This window comes from Sycon ciliatum, chromosome 1 (assembly GCF_964019385.1).
Source record: "Sycon ciliatum chromosome 1, ocSycCili1.1, whole genome shotgun sequence".
In the NCBI taxonomy this organism is placed as follows: domain Eukaryota; kingdom Metazoa; phylum Porifera; class Calcarea; order Leucosolenida; family Sycettidae; genus Sycon; species Sycon ciliatum.
The window spans coordinates 398,278-417,656 of NC_088643.1; the positions used below are offsets into that span (position 1 = coordinate 398,278).

General features: G+C 49.0%; 2 protein-coding genes across 2 annotated transcripts in view; both read left to right on the forward strand.

The window, feature by feature from the left end:
• The window catches only part of LOC135809576 (proline and serine-rich protein 1-like), a 21,232-nt gene extending 4,770 nt beyond the window's left edge, over positions 1–16,462 (forward strand). Inside the window, exons 3-6 of the mRNA XM_065322956.1 lie at positions 3,185–3,279; positions 3,644–3,946; positions 4,532–4,620; positions 14,041–16,462. Coding sequence (XP_065179028.1) covers positions 3,185–3,279; positions 3,644–3,946; positions 4,532–4,620; positions 14,041–15,607 — 2,054 coding nt within the window. The 3' untranslated portion in view covers positions 15,608–16,462. The remainder of the gene's footprint in view (positions 1–3,184; positions 3,280–3,643; positions 3,947–4,531; positions 4,621–14,040) is intronic.
• Positions 16,463–18,140: 1,678 nt separating this feature from the next.
• LOC135809694 (DNA repair protein XRCC4-like) overlaps positions 18,141–19,379 on the forward strand; it is a 41,838-nt gene continuing 40,599 nt past the window's right edge. Inside the window, exon 1 of the mRNA XM_065323111.1 lies at positions 18,141–18,360. Coding sequence (XP_065179183.1) covers positions 18,225–18,360 — 136 coding nt within the window. The 5' untranslated portion in view covers positions 18,141–18,224. The remainder of the gene's footprint in view (positions 18,361–19,379) is intronic.

Genomic DNA, 19,379 nt, shown 5'->3' on the forward strand with positions numbered 1-19,379 from the left:
GGCCCTACCGCTGTTTCCTGTGAAGGGAACCCATCGCTGAGAGAGGAGTTCTACAGCGCCTTGTCGACTGTATGGAAAGATACAACGAGAAGCGGAGTTCTATGCTTCATCGCTGGAGACTTCAACAGCAAAGTTGGAATTCGTAAGAGAGCTGATGAAAGTAAATGGCTAGGCTCCTTCAGCAGAGGCGCCAGAAATGATAACGGACAACACATGTTGGAATGGTCAATTGAAAATGATGCCTTCTTGGCCAATACAGCTTTTCAACACCGCCAGAGCCACCACATGGACGGGTTGGCGGCGACCTGGGAGTGGAGAAGTTGGCCCACAACCTGTCTACAACCAGATCGATTTTGTTCTTTGCCGTACGCAACACAAGCCACTGCTGTGTAATGCACGTAGCTATGCAGGCTGCGAGACACCAACGGACCACAGAATAGTCATTGCCACACTGCAGCTTCGTGCGTTATTTCCAATCTGGCGGAAGGGAAACCAGACAACTAAGCGTAGCTTCAACACCTCGATGTTTACTCAGAACCCCCAGGTCTGTAGTCAATTCCAGGAGGAGGTAGACAAAGCACTGGCAACGCAACAAACGCAGCAGGGAACTGTTTCAGCTGAGGCACGTTTCGGAGGTGTGAGGGATGCACTGGAGTCGGCTGCAACAAAAACAGTTGGATATAAAAAGAGAGCCGAATGTAGCCGAAAAGCCCATGATCCTGGCATAGCCCTTCTATCAGCACAACAAAAAGAACTGCGGGTAAAAATCGACTCGACAAAATGCCCAGACGGGAGGAAATCACTGAAACGCGATCGGAATCAGATATTACACCAGATACGAGATATCGCCCGGAACAACTCTGAAGCCCGCCTGGACTCCTTCGCTCAAGAAGTAGAGAAGCTGAAAAACAATGCAAGGGTCTTTCAAGCAGCCTCTTTGCTGCGGCGGCAGTCTCCCGCGCCATTGGTTGTTCATGACGCTCTTGGACGGATAATCGCCAACGATAAAGAAGCGGCAGAGAAGGTAGCTGACCACTTCAGGCAGCAGTTTCGGGATCCATCTGCAGTAAATGATATTCTGAGACCACTGGGCTCGAAGTATCTTGAAGATAGGATCAGCGCTGCGGACGTTGCCCTGGCAATTAGATTACTCAAATCGCAGAGGGCAGCTGGGCCGGATGGCATCCCCGGGGACCTGTTCAAGCATGCTGGTGAGAGGGTCGCACATGAGATCGCTGCCATTCTAAACCAATGTTTTGCGGATGGCAGTGGAATGGATCTTGGATGTGGAACACTAATCCCGCTCCCGAAACCAGGGAAACCCAGAGGGCCGCTAACCAGTATCAGGCCAATAATACTCTTGAACTCTATACGCAAATGCCTGTCAACAATCACACTTCGCAGGATTATGCCAAAGATTGACTCCTACCTATCTCCAACCCAGAGCGCTTCCCGTCCGGGTCGGAGTACCGCGGATATTGTCTGGTGTGGCCGGTGGCTGGCAGCCAAGGCTGAACGTTTCAAGTGGCAATGTACGGTCCTCGGAATGGATATGAGCAAGGCGTTCGACACAGTGCAGCGGGGAAGATTGGTGGAGGTAATGAAACAAATAGTTAACACAGATGAGGTACGAATGGTGGAGATGTTGCACAACACAAGGCTAAGAGTGAAGATAAAGAATGCGCTCTCGGCAGAATTTCCAACATCAATAGGCATCCCACAAGGAGATAGTTTGTCGCCGGTGCTATTCACCTGTTATCTCGAAGCGACAATGCGTTGCCTGCGTCCCAGGATATCGCCAAGACCTGCCATACTGAATATTGGAGGGACAGCCTACACGACTGTCGATATGTCCATACCTTGCGAAACAGCATACATGGACGACGTTAACCTGTACTCCACGGACCGTCAACATCTAGCGTGCGCACTAACAGAGGCAGAGGTAGTTTTCAAAGAGTGGAACCTCAACATCAACCCTACCAAGACCGAGTGGACCCATCTATACCAAGAAGAGGCTGTTGCAAGAAGAGGTGAGGAACGATGGAGGTCCACCCGGTTGCTTGGTTCACTGTACGGAGTCACAGAAGACCTCAAGCGCCGGCGCCAGCAAGCCGCAGCTGCCTTCAACACACTTGTCAACCTGTGGATGCGGAGACAAGTTATCTCTGAAGCAACCCGCCTGAGGTTGTTTGATGCATTTGTGCTATCTATTTTGACCTACAACTGTGGCGTGTGGGTGCTTTCATCCCGGGATGCTACAGCAATGGATGCGTTCCACAGAAAGCAGCTCCGCCGTCTATTAGGGATATCTTACCCGGAAATTATCACCAACACAGACCTATATACCCGCTGCAATGCCGAGCCAATATCCGTACTAAGCAGAAGAGCACGGTGGAAACTGTTTGGTCATATTCTACGCCTCCCTGAAGCAACTCCAGCGCAGGTGAGCATGACAGCGTATTTCCAGCGACAGAATCGGGGCTGGCGCGGACGCCCGCGCATCACCCTACCAGTGGTGATAGACAACGAATTAGCCAAGGCAACGTCCATGCGTCTCCGGAGTCTGAAGGACCTGGAGACACTGCGTTTGGTGGCTCGGAACAGGCAATCATTCAACGATATAATCGCACAGGTCACATTGTAGAGTGCAGATCACCTAGTGCTTTCAACAATAATAACGTACTTCCACATTATGGGAATTTGGTATAACCCCACACCCGTCATTGTTGAATATTCGATAATAGCGTGGATTTCCCCAACAATATATTTTCATTTTTTGTTATCCTCTCCCATGCCGTTGTACATAAGCGGCTTGCCGCGGATATGTCAATACTACTACTACTATCACATGGCTGTATCACATGACTATCACATGGCTGTATCACATGACTGCTATCACATAACTGTATCACATGACTGCTATCACATGACTGTACGCGTATCATTGCACTGAATGGTACTGCTGAGAGGAGAGGAAAAGCCTGGTGCTACTCACTCACAGAGTTTGACGATCATTCTGTCTGCGATCATTGGGCAAGCAATTGTGATACTCTGACTAGCAGCGAACGTCTCCTCTAAAGTACAATCAGGCTGCCTGATGAGCGTGCAGCGCGTGAAAGTTTAATTTACACTGCGCCAGCCATCCACCCGACGTGTGTTGTGGTCTTGCTTTTTCGACTCACAGGTGGCGACGCAACTCCGGAGTCTCTTAAGGACGACCAGCAGACGCGTATTGAACTGCTCCACGCACGCAGCAAGGTACTCGCCAAAGGCTATAAGGTCAGTGTGCTCAGTTGTGTTCTACTGGTGTGGCCAGCAGTACTTTGTGCTCGCTCTCTCCCTCTCTCTCTCTCACACGCACACACTCACTCACTCACTTTCTCTCTCTCACTCTCTCTCTCTCTCTCTCTCTCTCTCTCTCTCTCTCTCTCTCTCTCTCTCTCTCTCTCTCTCTCTCTCTCTCTCTCTCTCTCTCTCTCTCTCTCTCTCTCTCTCTCTCTCTCTCTCTCTCTCTCTCTCTCTCTCTCTCTCTGTATTCCATGCATACTTTCAGGGTCAGTACCAATGCACGTGTGCTGTGCTTGTCTGTGTGTGTGTGTGTGTCTGTGCGTGTATGTGTGTGTGTCTGTGTGTGTATCTGTAGAAAGAAACCAAGGCCCTGTGCCGTGAGGTGGACCAGCTGCGCAAGCAGGTGTCCCTGCTGCAGAACGGCCTGGTGACTCGTGTGTCTCTGATGGAGGACGCCGTCACCAGTCTTCTGCCGCCAGTGTCAACGTCATCATCGTCCAGTGCTGAGGCTGCTCCAACGCCGGTGTCAAACCAATCAGAGAGCATTGCATCGCCACGGCAACAGCAACAGCAGCCATGCGCACAGTGCAAGGAGATCATTGCCCGCTATTCCAAAACCTGCTCTACACTGCAAGCGACCGTTTCCGAAATGCGAAAGGTGGGTGCACTGATAGCGTTGGAGATCGAGCTACGTGTACATGTAAACGCCCATTGCGCAATGACGTAATTAGTACTGCTAGCACCCCACACGGCCACCTATGCATGGTTGTCTGGGGTGTTGAACAGTGCATTGCTGATCCCAGCGTACTCACATAACACCCCACACAGCCACCTGGGCATGGTCGTCTGGGGTGTTGAACAGTGCATTGCTGATCCCAGCGTACTCACATGCATTACTCATACATTTCATATTTGGCAATGCACAACGGTTTTTTGCGTGGAGTAAATTGCTTGAGTCAAGGTTTCCTGATCGTCATCCTCCAGGAGCCCCCCCCCCCCCCCCCCCCCGCCACCACCTTAGGGGCAGGTCACATTGAGGGAACAATCCTCAGATTATAAACCGGGAATAATTTTTTCTACTTTTCATCACGGCCACACTGGATGCGCACGATGATCAGCCTCCTGCTTGGTGAAATTCTAGCCTGGCCGTTCTCCGGCGCCCGCCACTACTGTACACCACGTGTTGCCGTTTTCCAAGTCTGATTTTCTTGAATGACTGTTTCTTCGCTTGCTTTGCCAACAGAGCGAGCAGAAAACAGATTGCGAGAGGACGATAATGTCGCAGGAAATCCGCCGCCTGCGCCAAGAGCTGGTGACGTCGTCGCCAAAGAAGTATGTTTCACGTTGCAATCTCGTTTCCCAGTGTTGTGAACTCACGTATCGTATGGATGCTACGTGATGATGTCATTGCTACGTGATGATGTCATTGCTATGTGATGATGCCATTGCTTGAGATATTCTGTGTAGAATTATAGATGCGATGCGATGATGTCATTGCATGAGATGTTCTTTGCATAGGTATGCGAGCGACGTGTAGACTACATTGTACCTTAAAAGCCCGTTAAAGGGGAAGTTAAGGCAAAAATTAAAATTTCACCAGTTGTAGTCTTCGGGGTGCTGAGTCGAATGGTCTTGGTCCGAGAAAGCTGAGACGCTCCCTTCCTACTTGAATCCCAATCGAACTCGCGCACTTCCACCGAAACTGGGTGACTGCGCCCTACTAGATGGGGATTTGTATGCAAAATGTCACTAAAAGCGCCATTTCGTTCTTATAAAAGCACGGATGACCGCGATTGGCCCATATGTTGTAGTCTTTTGGACGCTGAGTCGACTGGTTTTGGTCCGAAAAGGCTGCGATGCAGCGTCCCTCCTTTATTCCCAATCGAACATGGTTGAACAAGTGGTCGCGTGCTCCTGAGTGCCCAAATGATCACCTGGTGACCACGCCAGCAGGCGACAACTAAAAATTACTTTCACACCAAGGTTCAACTCGAGTTCAACTCGAGTGACAGGACTGCACCCAAAAAAGGTCAAACAGGCTAGTAATAATTTATTTTCTGTTGTACCCTGCAGGCACGGTGTACGCAGGAGCACGTGACCGCTTGTTCAACCAAGTTCGATTGGGAATAAAGGAGGAACGCTGCATCGCAGCCTTTTCGGACCAAAACCAGTCGACTCAGCGTCCAAAAGACTACAACATATGGGCCAATCGCGGTCATCCGTGCTTTTATAAGAACGAAATGGCGCTTTTAGTGACATTTTGCATACAAATCCCCATCTAGTTGGGCGCAGTCACCCAGTTTCGGTGGAAGTGCGCGAGTTCGATTGGGATTCAAGTAGGAAGGGAGCGTCTCAGCTTTCTCGGACCAAGACCATTCGACTCGGCACCCCGAAGACTACAACTGGTGAAATTTTAATTTTTGCCTTAACCCTTTGTGGGTCTTACTCAATGTACAGGTCGTCCCCCGTTAATACGAGTCCGGTTAGTACATAAACCCCGTTAGTACATAAGAAATCTCAAGTCCCGGACGAAACGTGGTCACTTCCATACAAATTTTGTCGGTTAGTACATAATTCGTTAGTACATAAACCCCGTTAGTACATAACATTTCTCCGTACCCGCATGCCACCTACCTCAATAGTACATAATTTGTTGGTCTTTTGGCCTTCCAGTGGAGGCACGTCGTGTTCTAGTTTCTACTTGTGGATGCAATTAGCTCAGAAATCAGAGCGCACATCACAAACCGACAAAGCTCTGTTTTTTTTCGAGTGACTGTATACAGGAACGGCTGGACATGTATCATGTAAACTGTAGAATCTTCGCTGACTGTGACCGTTATAACATAATTTTTATGTTATATCGAGGGAATCAAGAATATCTCGCTCCCTAGTCATGGCAGCAAGAAACACTCAGAAAAGTTGAAAAAAGTGAAAAATTCTAGTATACAAGCAAGTTATGTACACTTTCGTTTAGTACATAAACCCCGTTAATACATAACATTTGTCAAGTCCCAGAGATTATGTATTAACGAGGGACGACCTGTATGTGAGGGGTGGTCAAGCAAACACGCGTACAAACAACCAGCCATAACTCAAGTTCTGTGAGTTGTAGGTATGGGTAAACTATATATTTTCAAAATCTGTATGCCTGGACGAGCCCAGAAAACACAAATATGACTATGTCCAGGCAAGGGTATGACCCGTGGTAGCCCTTCAAGTTGAGAGAAAATACAATTGCGAACAAAAAACACAAAAATCACAGCGCGAAGTGCATACCAAGTTCGTGATGGAGCTGAAGTCCTATGATAAACAATCAGGTAAGCGCTACGTCTTGGTGAAGAATATATGCTCCTAATTCCGTCCTTGAACTCCAATACCTCGCCATCGGCGATGCACCAGCAGCAACAGTTCCACAATATCACAATTTTGGTTCGTTCACTTCAGCTCCGCTCGCGTCAGATTCACTCTCGCTCAAATGAGTACTCAGGCGCGATGTCACGCATGCCGTGATTCTCACGGCCAGGCGGATCAGCTGATCACACCTGACAAGTCCTTGTAAACGTTGCTGTTGCTGTGCTTCCTCGCTGGTTGGTAAATTTGATTTCTTCATTCGGGGACGATTTATTTGAGCTAGGAGGACTCAACGGAGCTCTCTTTCTCACGACATTACACTGGAAATCCTCCAGGGACACCCAGCCTAGACTGGTGCCGTCAGTGTCCTCAGAAAGCTTTTCTGACACGGCCTCAAGAGATGCACTCCCATTCGCGAAATGCGCGCATGGCGGATGGTCGTCTTTTCCAATTTCACCAGACTTCAGTCGATCGATACTGCAAAAATTTGTATGGTAAGTATGGTTGTTTTTTACACCGTTGGAAAGCCTTGGACCTCAGCTATGCGTGGAGCACCATTTTAGTTGTCTCCTAGCAACAAAACTCACAGAAAATGCGACTTTACTGTAAAGCTGTGTTCACAACTGGCGCGTGTACGCGTGAAATCACGCGTTTGTGCGTATTTTTTGCTGGCTTTTGGGGCGCCATGCGTACGGAAACGCGCCGAAATGGAACTTCCAACATGTTGGAATTTTCAGCGCGTATCAGGCGCGTATCAGCGTACATGCCAGTCACTTTGACTGGCGGGGTCAAAAAATTAGTACTCGAAGGTGTCGCACGCGCCAAATACGACTCGGATTGCTGTTTTTTGTGAAAGGCTGAGCGCGCGTTTGGGGGCGCATGAACCGCAAGCGTACCGCGTCCACGCGCCAGTTGTGAACACAGCTTAAGGGTCACATACGACCCTTTCGCTTATGTGAGACCCATAAAGGGTTAACTTCCCCTTTAATACGCCCTCTACTAGTATACCCGTGTACACACCCAAGTGCCGTGTGTCAACACTCTTGTCTCATTTTTTTACCCACCTCCGTGTGAACGCCCATGGGCGACATCACAGGCCCAGTACACAGTGCAGTGCATGCACAGCTCCACGTGCATGTACAGTACTGCAGTGTAGTGTACAGTACACAGACTCAGTGCAGTGCATGCACAGCTCCACGTGCATGTACAGTACTGCAGTGTAGTGTACAGTACACAGACTCAGTGCAGTGCATGCACAGCTCCACGTGCATGTACAGTACTGCAGTGTAGTGTACAGTACACAGACTCAGTGCTGTGCATGCACATCTCCACGTGCATGTACAGTACTGCAGTGTAGTGTACAGTACACAGACTCAGTGCAGTGCATGCACATCTCCACGTGCATGTACAGTACTGCAGTGTATGTAGTGTACAGTACACAGACTCAGTGCAGTGCATGCACATCTCCACGTGCATGTACAGTACTGCAGTGTAGTGTACAGTACACAGACTCAGTGCAGTGCATGCACATCTCCACGTGCATGTACAGTACTGCACTGCAGTGTAGTGTACAGTACACAGACTCAGTGCAGTGCATGCACATCTCCACGTGCATGCACAGTACTGCATGCTGTTACGCAGTGGACATCTAACAAGATGGCGGCGAAAAGTTTGAAAACGCTGCGGATTTACTGAAATCCTATCGACTTAGTACAAAATGTATAGAATTATATAATTTCGCCGGATTTAGTACTTTCTTTCGGTAAAGTCGGTCTAAACCCAAATATTTTTTGAAACGACAAGGAAGTAAGAACAGAAGTCTTGCTGTCGAAAACATCAAGAAGAAGAATTATTATTGGAGGAAGTAGAAGTGAACAGTTAGACCTTACCTCTCTGGCTTTGCGTGTAGTCAGTGTTATGGCGGACTGGCTGGTTGATCTGCCTGCGATGGAGCAGTCCGCTGCCTCGATCGAACTTTGGGCCGTTGATCTGCAACGTCTGGCAGGGTGCATACGAGGTGTTGTTCTGCAACAGCATGCAGGCGCTCAAGCTCGCCGGGAATGGAACCGTATCTCTTCTCCAGCAGGTTGAACTCGGCGTGAATTCCTTCCGCGCCCTGTTCCGATAGTAGACCAAGCCCGACGTGCACTCTCCGCATCAGCGGCACAGTGTGTTCCTCAAGGAGGTGCAGCTTTGGAGTGATGTGACCTAAGCCTCTCTCCACCACCTCGCTCCGACATTTCTGTAAGAACGAGGCAATGGAGAGCTCCAATTGCTGCAGTTCCTCCTCTCCACATTTGTTGCAATGGCTGAAGGAAGATCTGCACGCTGCGTACTGGCTGAACAGGGACTTGTACCGCTCACTGACTACTTGAGCGTCATTCCGCAGAGCTGGGCACCGATCTCCAATGACAATTGCTGGGGCCTCAGTGATAGCTGTGATCACGGCGGGCTTGAGGGCACGGTGGATATGGTTCCCTACGAAAGCACCGCCGTGATAGGCCTGCCGATGGATAATGTTCTTCTGCAGTACTGGCTCTATGGACGCTTCGCACGGGCCGAGAACATCCTTGCTGCGGCGCAACTTGGCCAGTTCGTCTTCAGCAATCTTCAGCTGTGAGCTACACTGCTCTGTGTCGGTCTGTGCTTGCTCAACCTCCCGTTGTAGCACGCCTGCGAGTGCTTCTATCGCCATGCCCTGTTGCTGGCCAAACAAGACGATGAAGTGCAGATGATTCTCCAGAGCGGTGGCTTTCGCTGTTGCTTCCGAGAACGCTGTTTTGCAGCCAGACAACTTGTGATTTGCAGCTGACAAGGCTCTAAACCGTCCACTGTCTTGCTCTTCAGCGTCGCATTGTTCTGCAAGCTGCATGTCCAGAAGACGGACCTCGCGTGTGAATACATCAAAGATCCACGGGAATACACCGAGGTCTAGGTGCAGCACTGGAATAATGGCGCTCGCAACGGGCACTGGCAATAGGACTGGTCGGATGGTGTTGTTATACAGCTTTGCCTTTGACAGCAGAGCACCTGCGCTAGTAAACTGTGCATAGTCCTCCGCCATCTTCTCTAAGGACCGTGCTCCATACTGTACGTCGCGGTTCGCTGGTGGGACCTGCATGTCTTTCTTCGTGCACAAGCAATGGAGGCAAGGCCTTACGCCACTGGAACCCGACAAGCCGTAGTTCATGGTTTGGTACTCGTAATCACCAAACAGATAAGGCACAATGGTCTTGCCTTTCCATTTCTGGCCCTGTAGCTCTGCAATTTGGTTCCGATACATTGAGAGTGCAGTTTCCAGGTTTGCCGGCAAGTCCTTCTCTGCAAACACGCAGATTGGCACAGTGTTGGCGAGTGAGTTTGGATGCATGGTGTTGGCGATTTGCATCACGAATTTAAATGTTGTCTTACCATGGTCACCGCCCAGCTTGACCCATATCTCCGTTTCTGGGATGGCGCCATCATGCCATGTCAGCTTACTGCCGCTGTCAAGTATGTCGAGGTAGTGGATAATGATGTCGGTTAGGTTTGGAAAGTAGACAGCTGCAGCAAGTGACAACTCGCCAGTCCGCTTGACAAAGGGGAGCTGCTTCACTGTGTATTTCGGCAAGGTGGTGGCTATGAATGAGCGAATGCTTCTCTCCGATTCAAGCTGAACTCCGAAGGAGCGGAGCCATCTGCGCAGCTTCCGGAGTTGCGCCCAAGGAAGGCTTAGATCGGCCTTGATGGCAAGGGCAGTGCCTGGAGGTGGTTTGATGCTGGTAGCGCCAAGTCCAGCAACGCCATGCCGTGTTGCATCTGCTGTGGTGCAAACTGTCTCTGTGATGCGCTCCATTTCCAGTGACCGTCGTTTCAGCGTCCTGGCTGATGCCTCCTCCGGCTGCTTGCTGCCAACTGTTGTTCGCATGAAAACTTGCGGTCTTCCTTGGCTGCTGGTTTTCACTTCCAGCCTCCCATCTTCTGCTTTGGCGGACACAAGGTGACAGGTCAGTCTGTCACTCACATCGCCCCGTAGCTTTGATGGTGACGCTGCTAAGATCTCCTCCACTGTTGCAGCTTTGGTTGCAGTACGAATGGGCGTTCCTGAGGATGTGGATGGATTGAACGGACATGATGTGACATGACCTCGTAATTCATGGAGGCGAACGGTTGCTGGGCAACCCGACAATGCTGGTTCATGGAAGTCACAATGTACACCCCACTTGCTAACCATATTGCACACTAGCTTGCATGGCTTCTGCAGTGTCGCCAGTGCCATTGGCTGTCTGCATACTGGACATGTATTGTGACTCTTCATCCACGTGTGCACGCATGTTGAGCAGAATATATTTTCACAGCATTTGGCTTGAACTGCTCCATTTACCACTTGCAAACATATCATGCATTCCTGCACAGCTCCACTGTCAATAAACCGCTCTTTCTCTAATGCTGCTTCAGCCCGATACATAGGCGCTGCGTGCGCCGAAATCTCGTCCAAAGTAACTGCGGATGTTTGACTATCAGTGGTGTGTGCTATTGTGTTGGTGTCACCGCTGCTACTGCTGCTGGTGCGTCTTTGCTGAGAGCTAGGACTGCCTTCTGGCAGTTCAGCTGATGTTGATGCCGTTGATGTCTGTCGTTTTGCCGCTTGGCCACGCAGTTCACTGACGGCTTTCCGTTTCGGTGGACGGCCGCCCTTGGCTCCTACAGCATCACTCTTACATACGGCACAGTTAGATCTCGTATGTGGTTGCCATGTAACTGGGCCATTGCAGCCCCCACTACAATACTTATATGTGTCATCTCTCATTGAACGTGCAATAGCAAATTGACAAAGTGAGCACATGTACTGGGGATGCACGTCAGGGGAATCTTTGGAAACATCAATTTTAAAAACTTTGCCGATCTCTTCAACATAATTCTTCACCGGATATGGAGTTTTGTGACTAGCACTGGCAAGTTTTTGGCCACCAATGCGACACACGGATTCAAGAATACTCGAGTGGTGCTCCATCGCAGAGCAGAAAGCAACAAACAAGGCTAAAATGTCGATGCGCGATCGAGACTTCCTTTGCGCGATCTGGGACAAGAGCGCGATTTTCGAGATATAGAAGGTCTCTAGTGCCACCAAAAACACAGCAAGCAGCTGCGAAAACTCGGCGCCGGGATGTAGGCAGCAATGAAAGTAGAGCAGTTTTGGGAATCGAAAGAACAAAGGACGTGGAGGCGACATGGCGACAGAAACCTGTCGCCTCTTGGGAAAGACGATCCAAAAGGCATCAATGCGTTCCTTGAAGCTTCCCCTGGACGAAAATCGCGGTTGTATGGTAAACCGTGTCGATGGGAGACGATAGGAGCCAAAATGGCCTGGATACCAACGTGAAAAATGCAATTCTCAGCTATTCTCTGGGGGCCGTCGCGTTCAAAAATTCAAAAAGTTTCAAAAAAATGACGCCATTTTGAATGTCCGATTTTGTGATCTACGTAACAGCCGTGCGCGCATGCAGTGTAGTGTACAGTACACAGACTCAGTGCAGTGCATGCACATCTCCACGTGCATGTACAGTACTGCAGTGTAGTGTACAGTACACAGACTCAGTGCAGTGCATGCACATCTCCACGTGCATGTACAGTACTGCAGTGTAGTGTACAGTACACAGACTCAGTGCAGTGCATGCACATCTCCACGTGCATGTACAGTACTGCAGTGTAGTGTACAGTACACAGACTCAGTGCAGTGCATGCACATCTCCACGTGCATGCACAGTACTGCAGTGTAGTGTACAGTACACAGACTCAGTGCAGTGCATGCACATCTCCACGTGCATGTACAGTACACTCGGACGTCTCTTATCCGGGCACCTTGGGACCGGGCACTGCCCGTATCTCAGATTTGCCCGTATCTCAGGATAACTCATCTACCATGTATCATATCATTTTTGAAGAAGTTTATTTGGAACGTATTGCACATGTTCAGGATACAAAAGGAACCCATTGATAAAAATGTGTGGAATACATAGGTTGGCAGTGAATAATAAGCACTTCCTCATACGGAAAAAAGTTCAAAACCCCCAAATTCGAAGCATTTGTGCTATAGGAACTCAAGCTGAAGGTGCCCGGTAGAGAGACGTGCCCGTATCTGAGGCGTCCGGATAAGAGGCGTTTGAGTGTACTGCAGTGTAGTGTACAGTACACAGACTCAGTGCAGTGCATGCACATCTCCACGTGCATGCACAGTACTGTAGTAGAAGCATAGTGTACTGTGCACTGTGCTAACCTTATACGTACCTGTAGCAGTACTGCATGATGTGAAAATTAGGATGATATCATTTATCCAAAATAGCACCCGGGGCCCACAATAGCGCTCATGTTCTTGACCTTCACCGACGTTTCCGCCCAGGGCCTTATCACGGGCTTTTACGGTACTCTAATTTCAGAACTTTTCGGTGCTCGATATTTTCGATATGAGGGCAAAGGGCCAGGTTAGGTGAACAGAAATTTTAGGTACAGAGAAGCAGCTCCCTATTGGATTATGTGTGTCGGTGTTTGTGTGTTTGTTCGGTGTATTGAAATTTTAGTTTTAGGTATGAAACAGATGCACCGAAAGTACCGAAAATAAAAGTACACCGAAAATTTGAGAAATTACAGTATATGCTTTGTATGGAATGGTAACCAGTGCTTATGATGCCAAAATGATGTTGTAATGATGTTGTAATGATGTTGTAATGATGTTGTAATGATGTTGTAATGATGGTGTAATGGTGTTGTAATGATGTTGTAATGATGTTGTAATGATGTTGTAATGATGTTGTAATGATGTTGTAATGATGTTGTAATGATTAGGCCGCACCGAAAAAGTCCTTTGTTTCGGGTAACGACTTGCGTGCCAATCAACAATATCAGGTGACAAAACATGATATAAATTAGCAACCAGAAAGTAGCCATGCAATCATATAATTTTCTTTCAGCTCTCATTGCTCGCGCTAATTAGGGGGTAAGGTGCTACTTGCATTGTGCGTATTTATATTGAGTTTTGAATTAATTTTGATTTGCCAGTAATCCTTTTGAAGAGATGGCCACGAAAACGTTCAAGGAATAATTTACATGAAAACAAGATTGGCTTATGGTGTTTGTACTGAGTGCGCAGCTTGCTCTATTTATTGCGTTAGTAATCATTAGGGTGAAGAGAAAAGGACCTATAAGAGACGATTTATGACTAACAGTCCACCAAGGCAACGAGATAATGTACAGTCAGATAGTGGGACAACAAGGCACAAAACTGACAGAGGCATTGGGACATTGAGACAAAGATAGTATCTCCAAAGTTATAGGTCCTTTTCTCTTTACATATTACTATAGGCTCACCATCCGAGTTTTATTAATCATTCTGGTCTTGTTCTCGGCATTGCTTTACTTGCCCAGGCCCAACCGGTACGCTGCGGCCGCCGAAGAGAGTCGCACGGCCTCGCTGGAGCGTGAGGTCAGCCAGCTGAAGCGTGCCTTGGAGAGAAGCGACCGCTGCATCGACGATCTACGCCAGCAACTAGCCACCTCCGCGTCGTCGTCATCATCACCGTCGTCAATGGCAAGGCACATGCCACCGAGGGTTGCCACAGTAACTAATAGTTCTGGTTCTGCCGTGGCAACGAAGGCTATTCCCACGCCGGCCACTCCGCCGGCCACTCCACGCAAGCGTCGTGCCGAAACGCAGTCACACGAGAGCAGAGGTCTCTCTGTAGGCATGGCGGCAGGCGCTCTGGCGCGTAGCAGCTGTGCAGCATTGCCATGGAAGCCTCTGAAGCTGGACTTTTCTGGAAAGGATGAGACAGTTGATTATTCGCCGGTCTTGTCTGTTAGGACATTGTGTGATGGAAGCTCTTCGGGTTCTCCTTGTCTGAATCCTGCTGTGGCGAATAGCCCTGCTTCCAGCGCAGCGCTAATGATGCCACCTGCTTTGCCGCCGGCTGCGGGCTCTAATCTTACTAATGAATGTACTGATAACATTGCGTTGTGGCCAGGGACGGCTGGGTTATCCGCACAGGCAGCCTTGGGGACGGCTGGGATATCCACACAGGCAGCCTTGGGCACCGCGGCGCAATCAACAACTCTTTCGCTGGCCGCAGCCATGGACATTGCACCGCAGCCAGCAACGGCCGGAGTAGCCACAATAACGGGCTTTGCACCGCGGCCAGCAACAGCTGTGAACACTACGGCAGGATTATCAACAGCTGTGAACACTACGGCACGACCAACGACTCTTACATTGGCTGCAGCACGACCTGCCACAGCTGGATTATCAACAGCTCACAATATTGCAGCACATCAAGCAATGGCTGGACTATCAACAGCTATGAGCATTGCAACGCGACCAGCAACGGCTGGACTATCAACAGCTATGGGCATTGCAACGCGACCAGCAACGGCTGGACTATCAACAGCTATGAGCGTTTCAGCACAATCAGCAGCACCACACCTGGTAGCGGCTTCGCGAACAGGACTCGAGGCGCGATGGGCGCCAATCCACAACTCAGCCGCAATGGTGACACCATCTTTCACTGTCGGTAGACAAGAAGGAGCCAGCTACCCTACCAACCACCCTGTCTCGATGCTTGAAGGAGCCAGCTACCCTACCAACCACCCTGTCTCGATGCTTGAAGGAGCCAGCTACCCTCCAAACCACCCTGCCTCGATGCTTGAAGGAGCCAGCTGCCCTCCAAACCACCCTGCCTCGATGCTTGAAGGAGCCAGCTGCCCTCCAAACCACCCTGCCTCGATGCTTGAAGGAGTTGGCTGCCCTCCAAACCACCCTGCATCGATGCTTGATGGAGTTGGCTGCCCTCCAAACCACCCTGCCTCGATGCTGGTAGGAGCTAGCTGTCCTCCAAACCACCCTGCCTCGATGCTGGAAGGAGCTAGCTGTCCTCCAAATCACCATGTCTCGACTGTTGATGACTGGGCTGGACCATGGTATTTTAGTCAGCAACAATAATCCTTCAAAACTGGATTTTAGTTCTGTTTGTTTAGATTAACTGTGTGTACTGGCACCGTGGACGCTTAGCATGGTTATTGAGAAGATGTTGTTTTTGCTGTCTTTTAGTCTCGCAATTGTGTAACGGTATAAGTACGAGTGACTACACCACCGTACTTGTGCCGCGCTCTGCCCTCGTCATGCTGCAACCCTAGCATGTTCCCCGGTCCATTCTCTCTGACAGTGAATCTCTCCTTCCGCTTCCTGTCTTGTTCTTGTCACCGTCGCCATTTTTGTTGTTGTTGTTTTGTTTTTAATGTGTCCAGGCCTCCTTTACGGGCAAAATAAACACAATGAAAAGCCCCGCTGATTTGCCACTGCTCCACTAACTCCCACATCTCACGACATCCTTGTCTCACTACATCCTTGTCTCACGCCATCCTTGTCTTTTATCCGTATGTGTTACTCCCGCCTGGCTATTGCAAATCACTTTCTGTCTGGCGTATCACACTTCACAGCTCGTACTTGTACATATGTATGATACTGTACGACATCTGTACTGTACTATATTCTGTACTGTACGACATCTGTACTGTACTGCATATGCTGCACTGTATGTGGTAGTTTAAGTTAACTCATTGCAAGCACCGGTTGTGCGTGTCTTGGATAGCTGTTGGAACTCATAGTGCTGATGCTACCGGCACTGCCCCTGTTGCTGCCGTCACTGCTGTTGCGGGCTGCAGCTAGCTGTAATGTGCTGCGAGGTGTCGGTTTGGCCGGTGTACAGTTGGTCTTGGCACTTCTCTCCTGTCTTTTACTAACACTATCGCTCAGTGCAGTGGTTGTGCTGATGGCATCATCACGGATGCATTGTAATATTATTGTGTGGAGTGGCAAGTCCGTGCGTGTGATGTGTGTGCCCCTCCATGTGACTGGTGAGGCAACCATGTAGAGATAGTGATATCCTCTGCCGTAGACTCTCTCTCTCTCTCCCTCTCCCTCTCGCTGAGCACTGAATCAGTGAAGTGCTGGTGAATGACTGGTGCCAAGAGAGTTTTTTAAAGACTGTACTCTTGCTGGTACATGTACTTGGTAGATCTACAATGAAGAGTATAATTAAAAGTAATTACCGGTAGTAATTAGTTTATTAAAACCCCCCATTGGGTATACCAAGAGTAATCTACTCTCAAAGATTTAAGTAGTTGGTTGCTACAATCAATGAACAGATGAATGTACAGCAGGGAGTCGTACTCAAACTAGGGAGGTGACACGGCACAGAAATCCGTGTCACAGGGGTTGACTCGCACCCGTGACCCCTCGTTGTTATTTTTGGAATAGTTCAGTCCAGTCCAGTCCGAAAGGTCATACTCGGTTCGACTCGCCTTCTGTACTTCACCTCCAAGCGTGCAACGCAAGACCCGCAAAGTATGATTTTTCTGTGGCGAACGATTTTGCCATTGATCAAGTTTTTATTGGAGTGCTCAGGCATACTACGATTGCTCAGACGTCCCGAGCACGCTTGTTCAGGTTCTCTATTTTTGACGAGCCGGTCCTACAGCCCCCTATTGTATCTAACGACGTAGGAGCTGACAATGTAAGAGGATTTCCCTGGAAATAATGATGATGGTGGTGTGACTGCTGCAGGAAAAATGCTGGCTGTTTATGACAGAATGACTAGATGTACATGTACAATGTAGCTCTCTTGTATGGTACTTAACCCCTGCTATAAATGTGTTATTTAGGAAGACTGGTGTATTGTGCAAGTCATAAAGAAGAAATGGGGCAGATACACGACTTACAATTTTCAAAAACCAGCTTCGTGTTATGTGTAATTTGTGTCAAAATTGTAGTATTTAGACATGACAATATCATTGGCTGTACTTCTCTTATATGGTACTTAACCCCTGCTATAAATGTGTTGTTTAGGAAGACTGGTGCATTGTGCAAGTCATAAAGAAGAAATGGGGCAGATACACGACTTACAATTTTCAAAAACCAGCTTCGTGTTATGTGCAATTTGGGTCAATTTTTAGTATTCGGATTAACCTAGGATACGACTCTGAAAAGTTCTGAACAGTTACCGCAACACTACACGCCGTTTCATAACTGCTGCTGTTGCCATCACTGCTATCAAGTAGTTCCGACATGGCAGGAGCTAAACAAATTGCTGGTAGTCTTTCAAAGAATACTGGCGAGTGATGGGCTGTAAACGAAATGTGCTGCCTCAATAATTTCAAAAAACTAGACACCCATGCGGCACGGCACGCTTGGAGGTGAAGTACAGAAGGCGAGTCGATCCGAGTATGACCTTTCGGACTGGACTGGACTGAACTATTCCAAAAATAACAACGAGGGGTCAAGGGTGCGAGTCAACCCCTGTGACACGGATTTCTGTGCCGTGTCACCTCCCTAGTTTGAGTACGACTCCCTGATGTACAGTCATGGTGGGTGGCGCACCGGATCGGACCGGTGTCAAACGATCACGTGTACACAGTCCGTGTATACACGTGTCGCGCACACTTTTCAAAATCAAAACACTCAACTCGTTTTTCAATTTCATTTACTTCTCTTTCAGAGCTAGCTCTGTTGCAAATAAGTTACATGACATTGTATTTGTATTGTTGAGGCAGCACTTACAATGCGTAGAAAGCTGAAGCGGGTATCGCCAGCAGGCTACAGCGGCTGCTATTATTTACTCACTGATTGGCGAGATGCAGACGAAGCCGGCTTCGATCTGCTGCTGACCGATGGAAGACAAGCATGGAAATGCCAAGGTACGAGAAGAAGCTGCAAACGAAAAGCACTTGCACTGATAAATCCCTGTTCACCTATACAGTGACATTCTGTTGTCCAAATAATAATTTCTAAAACTCACAATCTCAACAAAGTGACAATCTGAAGTCGAAATTTGAAAAAAAATGTTCACAATCTCAACAGCGACACTCTGTTGCCCGAAGTTGGAAAAGGTCCCAATTTCTACAATGCGTGTAGACAGTGTCCTGTCTAGTTACCGAGCTTTTCAGCTAGCTAGCTGCTGCCACAGTGGATTGCTTCGATACTAGCAAAGTAAAGAATTTAAAGACAATCATGTGTCGCATCCCTGGCTCTCAGTGACCGAACCCAGAAATCACTACAAGCGGCGACTGAATAGACGTGTGGCCTCACGACAAGCCCAACACAACCTAGGGGCCATCCAATATAGCTGGCTTGGTCCAATATAGCTGGCTGGGGGTGGGGGTGGGGGTTGGGGGTACCTGGGGCAAAGGGTGGTCTGGTCAATACCGTAGTGACTGAGGGTGGTCCGGTCAATACCGTAGTGACTGAGGGTGGTCCGGTCAATACCGTAGTGACTGAGGGTGGTCCCGTCAATACCGTAGTGACTGAGGGTGGTCCCGTCAATACCGTAGTGACCGTTGCGTGGCCGAGATCAAGTTGATGATGGCTGTGTGCACTGTGCAGCTTCACCACTCAGTAGTGCTGTTACATGGTGCTACTGCTTGTCTGTCCAGAAACAGTAGCGTGTCACTGATTGTGCATTTTAGGTCCAGTGATGGCCATCATCCGGCGCTCACGGATGTCGCATTCTCTTATATCTTGAATGGAACTCTTGATGTGGCATAGAGGCTAGGCGATTGCGTCATCATTACACCATCATTACGCCATCATTACACCATCATTTGAGGTGCTTTGCATGGAGTGGCAAAGAAGTGGCGCAGTAACGAGCACAACCACGGGTTTGCCGTTCAAAGCTAGCACTGTTTGCGTGGCTTGCAAGTTGCCATTCTTTGCAAAT